The 14,903-nt window shown below is 39.2% G+C and overlaps 1 protein-coding gene across 3 annotated transcripts; it reads right to left on the bottom strand.

Moving 5' to 3' along the window:
- Positions 1–538: 538 nt before the first annotated feature.
- LOC121863835 (inositol-3-phosphate synthase 1-A-like) lies at positions 539–11,641 on the bottom strand. Of its 3 annotated transcripts, none has more exons than XM_042362715.1 (7): positions 11,513–11,641; positions 9,468–9,636; positions 8,434–8,566; positions 7,748–7,861; positions 7,146–7,549; positions 3,564–3,806; positions 539–3,199 (listed from the first exon to the last, which is right to left on the bottom strand). In XM_042362715.1, exons 2-7 carry the CDS (start codon positions 9,627–9,629, stop codon positions 2,603–2,605), a joined length of 1,653 nt encoding a protein of 550 aa, XP_042218649.1. In that variant the 5' UTR covers positions 9,630–9,636; positions 11,513–11,641; the 3' UTR covers positions 539–2,602. The 3 variants fall into 3 exon arrangements, with proteins under 3 accessions (XP_042218649.1, XP_042218650.1, XP_042218648.1); XM_042362716.1 differs by having other exon boundaries at positions 11,410–11,517; XM_042362714.1 differs by lacking the exon at positions 11,513–11,641 and adding an exon at positions 10,240–10,636.
- Between the last annotated feature and the right edge of the window lie 3,262 nt (positions 11,642–14,903).

Here is a 14,903-nt window from a genome sequence, read left to right as displayed (position 1 = left end):
GGTCAGTACAGTATAATGATATACAGGTAACTTCATGTTACAAGGAAATATACGGCAGCTAAGTGAAAATATGATATTGGGAAGTGGGAACTATGTAAAAACAACAAATGCCAACATTATAACTTACAGCCATGGCATGGTCTAGTGGCTCTGCCCAATAAAACAGATTTTATTTGGCTAATTGTTTAGTCCTACTCTGAAATATTGTACACATCAGAGGCACATAGCTTGGAAGCTCAAAATTCTTAACATAATCAGTAGTAAGAGTATTTTCATTTATAAATTTAATAGGTTTATGAGAGAAACACTGGCCCCAGAACACACCCCATTTTTCACTCAAGATTTTAAATAATATTTTTGTTGATTTCCTATCCAAAGAATTCACAAAGGCCACAATTCTTGAAGAAATCAATGGTATACTGAAATTATATTTTCTACAATCACAGTTATTTTACTCCATAAGATTTTTTTAATTAATGGGTATAATGATAGTGGAACATACAGAAAGTTACTATAACAGTACAGTACTGTACTACAGAAAAAAAAAAAAACAATTTGTACCCCTCAAATTCAAAATCACTTATAATTAGTAGAATCTCATAATTCATAAGGGCTAGAGCCCCTATTACCGTATTTTTATGATTTTTTTTTGCTGTAGTTCCTATTGTTAAAGCACAAAATTTAAAAAATGAAAATACTCTATTCAGAACTTAATAAAAGCAGCATTTAAGTAATGTGGAAATCTTATTAATCACTTTCTTACATTCAAAAAGAACTTACAATAAAGACATAATATTCCATCAGGTTTACTGACCATACTTACAATTACCTAATCTTGTCAACCCATTTATACATGAATAAAACCTTTTAAACCTATACTAATTTCTAATTGAAGAAAACATGAATGCCTTGGTCTGGTAAAATGTACTGTATGGGATTTAAAAAGTTTAGAGAATATATCAATGACAACTATGATAGTAAATACAGGTTAGGGACTTCAAAAAGCCACCGTAAGGTGATCATACCTTATATCAATACAGGGTATTAATAACTTATGGGGAAAAATAGGTTCCAACCCTGAGACCCTGAAGAGCCAGATTTATCACTTAGAGCGGTTATTTTTCAACTTGTAATTACGCGTACCGGTAGACATAACGCAATTTTTTTTTAACTCTGGCACACCCACCTCTCGTTTACGCGGGGGTTACGTTCTTGAAAACCGCTTAACTAAAAAATGCGTAAATTAAACCAAATTTTCCCATAAGAATACATGTAAATGGTACAGGTTAGGGGAACCATCATATACCATACAGGGTACGAACAGTGCTCTCACTTAAACCGCGCATGCGGCCAACATCCGACACACGCTCTCCTCTCTGAAGGCGGGTGATCACAATTAATTTCACGTCCATTGCGATTGTTTTTCGTGCCTTTTTAGCTTTAGGCATCCCAGAGGAGGCAGATGGACGTTTTCCAGACATGCTCAATGGGGAAACAGTGTTTAACACTAAAAAGGTATGTGATAAACACACAATGCAAATGAGAGCACAGAGAAAAAGGTGTGAATTAAGAAAACGATACACGGGAAGCTTGCTGGACGTGGTCACAGTTGTTGCACAGAATACCTGTACTTCATTATCATCATTATCTTCATCATTAGTAGTAATAATCTTTATTATTATATTATTATAATAATTAATATTATTAATAATAATATTAAAATCGTTGATGTTGATATGACTGCGACTTTATTGTAATAACTTATAAGCACCTCACCAGGCGTCACACGCGACTCCACTGCCAGGCGACCAGGCGAATATGCGCGGCAAATTTAAACTGTCTTGAGCGTGATATTTCAAAAATAGGTGCACGTAAATTAGCTTTTGGTATTAATTGAACAATCGTGTTATTCCAAAAATGCTTAAACCAAATGCGAGTTACCTGTACATGCAGACAATCTTTTACATAGAATATGCACAAATAAAAAACAAATATTATATAAAGTAAAAACAAAGGGAATACACATTTATTACGTCCATGGAAGTTAGCCCACAATCGTGGGAGGAGAGTGGAGACTGCCCTCCTGTCTCCTTAGTGAAACAATTGCTGAATAGCAATGCAGTATTCTTTCTTTTATTTTATTTACTATTATTATTTTTATTCATTCCTCACATTTACAGAGGAATACATTAGACTGAGAAGAGATAAAGATGCCACATTAATCCGCGTACACTCGAAATGGTATAGAGTAAAAACCGTGGATGCTCGGAATCCACATATGGTAACTCTGCGGTTGGCGAGGGTCTACTGTACTGTAATGTAATGCAATTGTTTATGTACATAGCAGTTTTAGATTTTGGCATAAAATCTTTTTGCCAATCATAAGAATACAAAAAAAGTAAATTAAAATCACTGAAAGCAGAGTGAATAATATTATTAATTACAAAACTTGTCTACCCAAATTATTTCCACTAAATACAAATACATAAAGAGAAAAATCCTTATGCTCAACAAACAACTGAATGAAAGTTTCCACACTGCTTCAAAAATTAACTGAAATTACTTCTCCCCATTAAATATATAAGGACTGATGCATGTAATGTTATTTTTCAATGCCTGTATCATATGATGGGTGATGTGCATGTGATGAACCAATGTCAATTTTGTTAATAATGCTTGAGTGATTTTTGGTGGTTACAGCAACTGGCTTTTGAATTTTCTTGTCAATTTGTGCATGTTTGTATTCAAGAAGCATGTGATTAGTGGGTGCTAGTCCAATGCAGGCACGTAATACATTTTCTATACAGCTTCGCTGGCGAAATAAGGAATTAATAACTGGAGTGCCACGTGGTACTAATGGTGCTTTACACAAGTAGCTCAGAACTGACAAAACAGTATTAAAGTTTTGGAAACAGGATTCGTGTTCCATCTTATACTGAATTCTCTCACACAGTTCAGCAAGAATGACAAGATCAACAATCAGAGGACTGGCAAGCAGAGAATCTTCACAGGTATTATGAACAACTATTGTGTTGGCCCCACCCATCATGATTTCAGATGAGTATTCATCCATGGCCCGTTTGCTGTCACCCACATGAGGTACATATTTGATGACTACACAGTGGTCTGGACCGACACCATCAGAGTAAAGCAACCTGTTGGATTCTATTATTTCAGCTACAACATTGCTCTTTGAGATCTGAAATAAAAAGCATTCATTAATTATATAAAACTGGAACAAACTTTAAACAGTACGCTCAAACTGAACTTATTGCAATATCTTATGCATAATTACCACTGAAAATGCAATATAAAATTATGTGAGTCTATTCAGACTTTATTTGATTGATAAGAAATACTGTACTGTACATATAAATGTACACTGAATTGAACTGAAAAATTTATTTCTCTGCATAATATTCATGTACTGTACACTGTTAAATGTTGTGCTGAATAAAATTACCTTAAAAAAATTAAAGACTGTACTAAAATTTCCTAATGAGCCACAAGATACACATAATGAATAAAAGTCCTCTTGGGAATAAAACAGTACTATACTGTACCTCTTTTGATCTGAAGGTCTGCGGAGCATTGAGATTTTTTCCATCGTTATTACCAAGGTGATTGTAACTGACAATTGACCTGGGCTTGATTCCTGCACTCACTAAAAAGTCCACCAAGACAGACTTAAGTTTAGTTTGGCCAGATTTGAAATCATCACCAGCAATGAACACCTGTTTTTTCTCTGCCAATTCAATACATCCAGGAACAAATGTGTTTTGTGGTGAACCATTGATGTAGGTAACCTGAAATTAAGTCAAATGATGTACATTAGTAACATTAGTGATGAGCTGTTTTCCTCAAAATTAAAATATTTAGACCAAGACACCTCAGCATTCAAACTAAGATGAATCTAAGTACCCTTAATATAAATTTACAATTAATCGCAGCATAATACTATAACAGATTTCTGGTGCTTTCATTTCTCTGTTACTGTAAATGCAAGCCACTTTTTATCACTCATTAAAGCATATTGGTATAGAGTATTCTATTTGTTACTTCACATATGAAGAATTCACCTTAAAATGCTGTTTTCTTGTGTAGCTCATAGCTAGGTGGCTCTAATAATACAAGCTACTACCTGGGGACTAGGATCTATCTTCTGCCCATATAATATGAGCCAGGATTGATTTGTAAAGCCATCTGGGCACACTGTATCAATCACCCTTCCCTAACCACTACACCATCTACCTTAAATGAGATGTAAAAATTATCCAATATGACTAGGAGGCCTTCTTTAAGTTGAACCTGACACATCAACATGTTCCATGCCATTGCCATGTCCTGCCATCTCTATGTTCAGGACCAATCTGTCATGCACATTCAATTGCAGTTGACAAATCAACTAACCTAAAGAAAGAAGCTGGTTGGCAATAAGTTCACCTTGAAAATAAAATATAAGGATCACACTTTCATTTTTGCAAACATTAAAGCCCGGAAGATCCTACAAGCAAAAGCCACATTGGCATGAGGGACGGGGCTGAAAGAATTATCATGAACAGAATTGCAACCCTAGTTAAGTAAACATTTGTTTTACTGTCATCTATTATGATCAGGAATGTATGAGTCACACTTTCCAGTACCATAGTTTTAAGGTATTATCCTGAAGCCTTTGGGAAAGAAGAGATGTCTGTAACCAGAGCCCCAACAATTAATGGATATTATTTTACTCTATCCTCTTTATCACTGGTCAGCTCTCTGGCCTGTCAGGTGGTTGGTCATTTATCTGTTATGCACTGTTGGCAAGTACTAGGCAAGCACTGGTTCCAGACTGTACCTGAACTTGTGCCAGTATTGGTCAAGTATCTTTTTATCCCATTGAGTGGTGGGAGTTTCTCTCAACCGAATAAAAAAAAAATCAGGCATTAGCCACAATAAAACATAGAAATATCCCTGTTAGCTGGAATCTTCAATCCCGGAACTTTCCAATACCCGGAAAATAAAATTTTAGCATTCTGAGAAAAATCTCTCCGATATGGGGATTTCAATGAAATTCCGAGCAATTGCACTACCATGCGCCAACACATGCCAAGTGTGTGGGTGGGTAAGCTTAGAGTGTTCATGCACTACAATTAGCTCCTTCTGTCATGTGACTGCATGGGATGCCTACAAATGCCTGATGTATCTTGCAGTATATCTCCTCAAACTCTAGCATCATGATATACATAATTCATTGCCTGCTGTCATTACACAAGCTTGTTCACTCACTCGCTACTGTTTTTACATATTATCTGTGTTGTGCAGTACTGTACTGTACAGATATCCCCCTATTTACAATGGGATCACTCCTTTGACCACCCCAGAAGACAATAGATATCTTCCTGTAAGGCTTCACAATCCATTTGGTTCTTAATTTCCCTGAATAACTTATTGTTATCCAAAAAAAATTGTTAGGAGGAAACATAACAGACAAAAAATAATGGTCCCAACACACTGCCCTGTGGCACTCCACTTGTCATGGGTACACAACAATTTCATAGCATCAATCACCACATATAATGCTTGTAGTCATGAAGGAAGCCTATAATCCATGCCAGGACATTCCCCAAATTCTATACCCTTCCAAATCAATTTTTGGCCTTTCATAAGCTATGCTATCAAATGAGCCTTGAAAAAGTCAAGGTACATATTGTCAATATTGCCACCATGCTTTAGGATCTGTGTCCATGCATCATGTAGGAGTGCCCGAGCATAAAACCGTGTTGGCATTCCATTGCAGATGTTCCATCATGGCATTGAGTATAATGCTCTCTAGTACTTTACACACTATGTTGGTCAAACTCATCATGATGCACACTATCAGGGACAAGGCTCTTACTAACCTTGAGCTTTGACACTTTGGTTCTGAGAACTTGATGTGCACTAGTGCTGTGTCTAACCACATCTCCTCAGAATTAGAGACGTTTGCATCCTCTCTTGCAATCACTGTGGATTAGTCTTTATTTAATGCCTAAGCTTTGTCCTGATTGGAGTCCACATAGTTACTACCTCCAAGTCTAAGAACTGATACGTCTACACGTCTTTGATTTTGATTGTGTGTAACAGTATTAAGCTTTAGGCTTTGGCTTGGCCTCAATTGCAATCTGCCTCTGAAATCCTTAGACTATTGGAATTCCCTAATGAAAATGAGCATTTGTGAGAGTGGTCACAGTCCTGGAACCAAAACTACCCATCCCAGCATATGGCTATTTCAGACACAGAAAGGTAAGTATATAATGTCAACAAACCTTATGAGACAATAATTGTGAGAGATATATCAATTTGATCAGTATACTTGCATAACACCAAGAAATGTAGTAGTGTTGCAAAATGGCTCTAACACTTCTGTAGAAGCAGCCAGCAGTGAGGTGGTAGCCAGTCTGTGGCCCCACTCTAAATGGTAGTCAGCAAAATACTAAAACGTGAGTAATGGTTTGCTAGTGCATTCTAAAGATGGCAGATGAAACACTTTACCCTCTTTGCCACTGATCAGCCTATTAGCAGCATGGGCGGTTGGTTACATCTCTTGTTATGCATTGTTGGCAAGTACCAGGCATGTACTGGGTCCAGAAAGTACCAGTGTCTGTACCTGCAGCAATATTGGTCAAGTTTGGTCTCGAATGAGCTCACGTTCAGTGCTATCACAACATATTCTAGCAGATTGTTCCAAAAGTTCACAACTCTCACTCCAAAAAATTTGCCATGACAGTTTTCTGAACTTGTGGCCTTTCAACCTTAAACTGTGACCCTTAGTGAGGTGGGCATTTGCCAGTTCCAGGTGTGAAAAATGCTGAGAGGATGCATTCAGCTCACAAAAGACCTTCTAGCTCCTACAAAGCAACTGTTGTGCCTCATGTCCACACTCACTTGAGGTGCATGGCTTGATGGGGAGAGGCGATTGGCATACCCAAACCACTCAAATCAATCTAAGCTTACATTATGGGGTTCAGAATGTAGATCCTAAGCCCTCCAGTAAGCAACCTGTATTATGAAAGCCATCAAGCTTTAGGACATACAGTATGCTGGAAAGCATGAGTACAGGAAATTATTTTACCATTTTACATAATTTACTACATACTGTATTCATGAATCAATAATTGTCTTACCCCTTCAAGAATACTGGCGACTGCAAATAATGTTGATGGTGAGATCTCACTTTCATTATTTTCAATGCTTTTCAGCAGACTTTCTGCACTACCGTTGATTTCTGGAATAATGTCGCAGTATCTTTCTGTATTCGCTGTCCACAACACTATGATCTTATCTACCCTGCTAGTTTCCTTAAAATCTCTGATATCATTCCTGATCTTATTTAACTGTTCTTGCTTTGTCCCAGTTAAAACATTGTCAGCACGATCAGCTTGATTAGCTGCAATGAAATCTGGGATGTACACTGATGGACGAGGCTTCATTGTTTTCATGTAAGGTTTTAACTGAACCTGCAGGTTATAATCAAGCACTCTGGCACGCTCCATGGCATCATCTAGATTTAATGAGGAGATGTCCCAACCTGAAAATGTTTAAACAGGTGATACATTTGAAGATATTGAGTTTGTAAAAGTTAAATTTTTATAATTATCCTTTAAAATCCGATATTAGTGTATGGTAAGTACTAATAATACAACAGTAGCAACACTTATTTGAAAATCTGTTCAGCAGTGACAGGCCCCTAATTCAATACCCAAAAAATTAACTAAGAATATCATACCATCAATAACAATGTCATTTGGATCCACCATGGGTAGTAGGTTCTTCAAGGGGACATACACTTCCCCTTCTGGTCCATTTCCTAGGCAGACAGTGCTTGCCTGAGTTATGGAACCTGTTAAATAATCAATAACAAGTTTAAATTTATATACTGTTTATAACTATTTATCTCAAGTTACCAAAATCATTTATACCATGAATAGTTATTCACCAAACTTGTTTTAACAAATAATAATATCATACAGTATTATGGTAATTAAGATTGAACTGTTAATCTTTGTTTCGCTAATGAAATACAGGTACTGTAATATTCAAAGACTGCCATTATCTACATCCATTTTTCTCTCACAAAAACTGCACACATAACACACAAAGAAATTTTTACAACTTAAATTTAACATGTACAAAGTAAGGTCGCGAAGGGAGGGTCTGCTAACTTCTGTAATTATCCATACATCACCTGATGTACTGGGAGGGTTGATATGTGAGCACAACCTTAAGCAAGGACAGCAGGGCTACCACCATAATACAGGACCAACATGCATATTCCACTATCCCTCGTCCGTGGTGTCATTTTGTTTCGCACATAATCCGTGAGGTACTTTTTTTTACTGTGTGCACAGTATAGCTACTTAATTTAACAAAATTTTCATTGAATTAAATCCAGATATTTATACTATATCTTACCTAGGTAGTTTGCCTCCTTGATGCCATCCTTCGTTTTCCAGGTGAGTTTGTGTTTGTTTGCAAGAATGGCAGCTGTGAGTGTTGTACCATTATTGCCTCCAAGACCCACAAGCAACAGTCCTAATTTTGGTACCTGAAGTAGAGAAAGCACCTGTGTAATTCTGCTGTTTACTCTAGCATCCATAACATTATCTTGTTTGTTTGGAGAATTTTCATTACAGCTTTGATTTAATATAAATATATACAATGGAGGAATAATAAGTACTTGTTTGCCTCAGCCCCTTCAGCAATTTAAGGAACTGTCACTGTCTTATGTATGGTTATACAGGTAGTAAAATTAAATCACTGAGTGTAAGTTCAATTTATAAGAGTAAAAAGAAATTAAAAATAGAAAATAAAAAGATTATTTTAATCTACACCACGAAAATGCCGGAAAGCCAACTTTTTTATGCGAGACAGATTGTATGAGTATGGAAACACAGAAGAAGGCAGAGCATTCCACAGTTTGGCTGTGTGAGGAAAGAAGGATGTACTATAATGGGTTATTCTAGTGTGGCTGACAGCCACAGAGAAACTGTAAGCACCGCGAGCAAGACGAGTGTTACGAGCCCACGGCCTTGCCGGCGGTACACGGGATGCCAAATCAACTGAACATTGCCTGTTAAAGTACCTGTAAAAGAGAGAGAGAGAGAGAGAGAGAGAGTGAAGCAACATTACAGCGAAGAGAAAGGGAAGAAAGATTATCAAATAAAGGAGGAGAGTCAATAAGACAAAATGTCTTTGATTGCACCCTATCTAACAGTTGGACAAAGAGCCACCCCAGATATGAGAGCAGTACTCCAAGTTAGAACGAATGAATCCCTTATAAACTTGACTGCCACACTCCTCCCTCAATGTACAGTACTGAACTATAAAAACTGGTGATACTGTACTTGAATAATTTCAAAAAAAATTCTCTGTTAACTTCAGTTATATTCATAAAAGACAAATGTCTTAACAAACAAACAATGAATATAATTTACATTACACGGTACCTTTCTCATAGTTTTGAATGTGTACTTTGTAATAGTTGGTGTTGCAATCATCATCCCTTTGCTATCTGTCCACACATTTGTATTTGTGTAGTTATAATCTGCCTCAATATACTCTGGTGTATATCTCACGGCTGGGCTCTCTACCTTGATATGGGCATCCATATTCTCTCTGGAAAAAAAAAAATACATAAATAAAAATAAAGATATCAGTGACTTGTGATTACCAAAACCTTTGAACATCTTCATATCAAAATTTTACGGCCATTTTCCATGCTTGCGTGGGTTAGCCACTATTACCTGATGGCAGCTCTCCATACTGCGTTGTCTCTTTCAGTCTTGTCAGGTTCCTAACTCTACTGTAATGTCATTTCTTACAAGCTCTTCCCAAGTCATTCTTGGTCTACCCCTGGATCTCCCCCTCCACATTTAGACTCTTGCACGTCTTGACGTAACAAACCGCCCAAGCAGCTAATGAACCTATCAGTGGCGAAGAGGATAAAAGTAACAGGAAAAAAGTATTGATCTCATCCATTCCCTCCACTTGACCAAACCATCTCAGCCTGCCTCGATGCAAGACTTCACCAAAACAGTACTCTCAATACCCAGTCACTCTCTTAGCTCTGAACAGGGCCTCATGACATTCAGTGTCACATTGGACATCCACCTCACCAGAAGCATATCAGGTCATGCAAGTCTACTTAGGTCATCCTCTTTAACTGCTATGTTTCACTGCCATACAACTTCACACTTCTCACAAAAGCCACATACGTACATTTTTCCTTTCACTTGAAAGGAAGGTCCTCTTGCCATCAATAAAGGCAGTTCCCTGAACTTCCTCTTGGCAACAGCTTCCTAAACTTCTCACGTCAACAATTAACATAAATTACACCATTATGCTTCAACAAAGTTGCTTTCACTGGTACCAGATATCAAAATAAGTACTTTCTGTTTAATATGGCAGGGGTCCAGAGCCCCCAGCTAGGAAGTTAGGTAAGGTGGTAAAATTGCAGTTTCACTACCAATTGTTTTTTTACAAGAAATCTGGGTTCTTCCCATGGTATTTGGTGTGATTCATTCGAATTTCACTTTCATTTCCGTCGGAAATGAGTTGTTTGTGAATTATTAAGTTCTACTAACTGTCGTCTCTTTTAAAATACTGTACTATAAGAACATCTGTAGAAAAAATTAAAGAAATAGAACAACTCCTGGAGGTGCCGGTGTTCTCATAAATTACTACAGCATATATATACAGTATATATATATATATATATATATATATATATATATATATATATATATATATATATATATATATATATATATATATATATATATATATATATATATATATATATATATATATATATATATATATATATATATATATATATATATATATATATATATATATATATATATATATATATATATATATATTATATATCATGTAGATCCACAATGAAAACGTGGGATAAATCTTGATAAAAATTTTAGCTTTCGTCTTTATTCAAGATGTCTTGAATAAAGACGAAAGCCGTTACTTTCCGTGTGATTTTATCAAATATATATATATATATATATATATATATATATATATATATATATATATATATATATATATATATATATATATATATGATATTTTTTCGTAAATTCACTGTATAATGTTATTTATTAAAAAAATACGTTATGATTGTTGGCGGTTATCTACAAAACACGTGATTTCCGGTAGAAATGAATATCAAATTCGTTCGAAACTCATCAAAATGCATAGGAAAACCCTTGTTTTACTGTCGAAATAAAGAGGGTGTGATATATATGTTACAAGAGGTATAGGGTAAGGTAAATTTAGCTCTTGAATCTTGCATGAATTGTGTTCTGCCGGCAAGTGAATATCTTCCACCTTTAAGGAATCTTGTATAAATTTTCAATTATGAATTACCTTGAGATCTCAAGCTATAATATTTGATATATTTCTATATTGGATTTATGTGATGCCAGCTTAAAAATACTGATAAACCAATTTTCTGTTTAGCGTCACCCACCTCAGTAACAGAAACTTGTTTACTTGCAGACGATGTCTTCCTAATAACCGAAAACAAACTAAAACAAATAACAAATAGGAAGATCATGAATTAACATCAGCATTCATTCGGCGATACATGTAAAACTGTGTATGTAACATAAATTCTTAAAACGAAATATTATACTTCAACTGAAGAAATATAAAGACAGCATTCAACATGTATAATTTATATTTGTGTTGGAAAACGTAGATATTTTTTATCTTCCCCAAATTAACATGCCATATAAGAAATTCATATAAAAGCTTAAAATTGGTATGTAAGATCAAGGTTAGGTTTTTTTAGAACACTATTTCGAGTCAGGACAAGGTTGCTGGCAAAAAGGAGATACTGTCAGTTGGTTGAAAGGGGCGCTGGTGGTAGAGCGGTACTGTAGTGGATTCCTCCCCTACAAGCACCGAACCTTCTCGAATTCCCCAGCCTACGCCTCCAGCGCCGCCCACGGAGCGGGGGTCAACTATCTACCCACGCCTACCCCTGCCTTATAAGACCTGACACCGCTGTGACCAGCTCTCTTTCTACCCAGTGCCACCAGCAAGCAACACCTCTTCCGCGCCAGCCGTGCGGCTGCCGCTCCCGCCAGCGACCTTGGCGTCCCTCAAGCCGCGTGCCCTCACTCTGGGCACCCTCACCACCCAGCTCTCTCTACTCAACTCTTATTACCATGCTACCTACCCAGCAACAAACTGCATTGTACATCCAATACAATATGTATACAGTGAGCACATTGTGAGTTTCCTTTCTCCATCCCATCCTGAGTGTGAACCAATATTGTAGGGGTATGAGATGTTGGTTCACACTCGCTGGTTGACCTAGACCACAAGGCATACACTGGGGAATTGGTGGGGTCGGCTACTCAGCGACAAACAGCGTTTGTAGGGAAGAAATCCACTACAAGGTGAAACGCAGAAGCACTTACAGCGCCCAACAGGGAAACATGCTAAGTTCATGTTTGCCTTATGTCTCATGAGTTAAGGGCGTAGAAGCCTGAAGAGTCAATGGTTTATGTCTAAGCAAGTTATTGGAAGCTCCAACAACTTGTCCCTGAATACGAATTCGCAACTTTCGATTTACTGCAGGTACCTACTTTGCTGCTAGGTGAACAGGGACCAAGGGTACTAGGAAGAGTGTCCAAACAACGTCCGCCGGCCCGGGAATCGAACCCGTAACATCATGCTTGCGAGTCAAGAGGAGTCAAGAGCGGTACTGTAGGGGTATGGAGAAATTGGTTCACACTCGGGATGGAATGGAGAAAGGAAACTCACAATGTGCTCACTGTATACATATTGTATTGGATGAACAATGCAGCTTGTTGCTGGGTAGGAAGCACCGAACCTTCTCAATTCCCCATCCTACGCCTCCAGCGCCGCCCACGGAGCGGGGGTCAACTATCTACCCATGCCTACCCCCGCCTTATAAGGCCTGACACTGCTGTGACCACCCGCTTTACTACCCAGTGCCACCAGCAAGCAACACCTCCTCCGCGCCAGCCGTGCGGCTGCCGCTCCCGCCAGCGACCTTGGCGTCCCTCAAGCCGCGTGCCCTCACTCTGGGCACCCTCACCACCCAGCTCTCTCTACTCAACGCTTATTACCATGCTACCTACCCAGCAACAAGCTGCATTGTACATCCAATACAATATGTATACAGTGAGTACACTGTGAGTTTCCTTTCTCCACCCCATCTTGAGTGTGAACCAACATCTCATACCCCTACAAATGGTGACCCCCGGAGATTCGCACTCACACAGGATAGAGGAGAAACTGATCACTCTCCCAGTCTTCAAGCAACATGGAAGACTGGCTTACCCACGCAGAGGCAGCTCTCATCGGCTCTACAGCTACTGTCTCTACACCGCAGGTTAGACACCCTAGAGCAGCTCTGCTACTCTAAGCAGACAGCCGCTCCTCTTCCTGCCCCAAGCACAACCTCCTACAGACCCCAACACACCCGTCCTGCCTCAGACGCCGCCCCTGGCCCAGCAGTACCCCCCTGCCGCTCCTACTGACGCGGCCCCTGCTCCTGACGCAGACCCACACACCCCTCTTTTCTCCCTCAGGTACCTCCTGCTACTGTCCTGCACCCTGCTGCTGTCGTGGACCCTGCTGCTGTCATGCACCCTGCTGCTGTCATGGACACACTTCCTGACGCAGCCCCTGCTCCTGACCCAGGCCCACACACCCCAGCAGGCGCATCTGACGACTCTGTACCTGTCGCGAGGGAAGCACAACATTCATCGCCTCCACAACCCTCTTTCTCCCTCTTTTCTCCCACAGATCCCATGTATCTAGACAGAGTTGACCCCCCCCCTAGCGGCCGGCTCATCCACGCCCTCGCCGTTATATCCCACATGTGGCATGCACCGCCCATTCTGCCTCACATGTGGTACGCAACTCTGCCAACCTCCAGCCTCCCGCCGCGCCCGGAGGGGAAGGGGAGTATTGTAGTGTATTCCTTCCCTTACAAGCACCGAACCTTCTCGAATCCCCCAGCCTACTCCTCCAGTGCCGCCCACGGAGCGGGGGTCAACTATCTACCCACGCCTACCCCCGCCTTATAAGGCCTGACACCGCTGAGACCATCCTCTTCCTCTTTTCTACCCAGTGCCACCAGCAAGCAACACCTCCTCCTCCGCGCCAGCCGTGCGGCTGCCGCTCCCGCCACCGACCTTGGCGTCCCTCAAGCAGCGTGCCCTCACTCTGGGCACCCTCACCACCCAGCTCTCTCTACTCAACTCTTATTACCATGCTACCTACCCAGCAACAAGCTGCATTGTACATCCAATACAATATGTATACAGTGAGCACATTGTGAGTTTCCTTTCTCCATCCCATCCTGAGTGTGAACCAACATCTCATACCCCTACAACTTCCCCGAGTCTTGGACAGCATTCTCCGATCTACAGTGAAAACAAATTGCTGGTATAGTACTAACAACAGAGTTAGGCCAGTACAGTATAGAATTTACACTTGCTTTCATTTGCTACAACTTTATCATACCTGTGCCAGATTGTTACATTTTATTTCATTAACTAATCCCTAGCTTCATTTTTTTCTTAAACAGCATTTATATCTCATTGTAGTGGATTCAGATTAATTGTCTGTCATGGGAGTATTTGTTGTACCTGAATCAACTAGGCACAGCTGTCTTTAGGTTACCCTAAGTAGTATACCCTCTCTCTGGTGTTTTGGGAGTTGGCATTTGACCACTGAGATTTGATATTGCTTGATATTGATTTTGTGTCATCTTGTTGGACCTTCAGTCCTTACTCAGCCACTTCCAAACATCTTATTATTATTGTTATTTATTTTATTTTGTGTACACATGTGGTGGTGGGAATAAGTTAATAAAT

This window comes from Homarus americanus, unplaced genomic scaffold (assembly GCF_018991925.1).
Source record: "Homarus americanus isolate GMGI-L3 unplaced genomic scaffold, GMGI_Hamer_2.0 scaffold48354, whole genome shotgun sequence".
Lineage (NCBI taxonomy): Eukaryota > Metazoa > Arthropoda > Malacostraca > Decapoda > Nephropidae > Homarus > Homarus americanus.
This window is presented reverse-complemented; position numbering and strand designations above follow the sequence as displayed.

Bases quoted from the DNA above. Each gene is read 5' to 3' on its own strand.
- LOC121863835 (XM_042362714.1), bottom strand. From the start codon at position 10,277: ATGGCAAGAGGACCTTCCTTTCAAGTGAAAGGAAAAAT. The intron at 3,807-7,145 runs GTAAGACAATTA...ACTTAATTTCAG, and splicing joins TCGCCAGTATTCTTGAAGGG to GTTACCTACATCAATGGTTC. The intron at 3,200-3,563 runs GTACAGTATAGT...TTTTTATTTCAG, and splicing joins AGACCTTCAGATCAAAAGAG to ATCTCAAAGAGCAATGTTGT.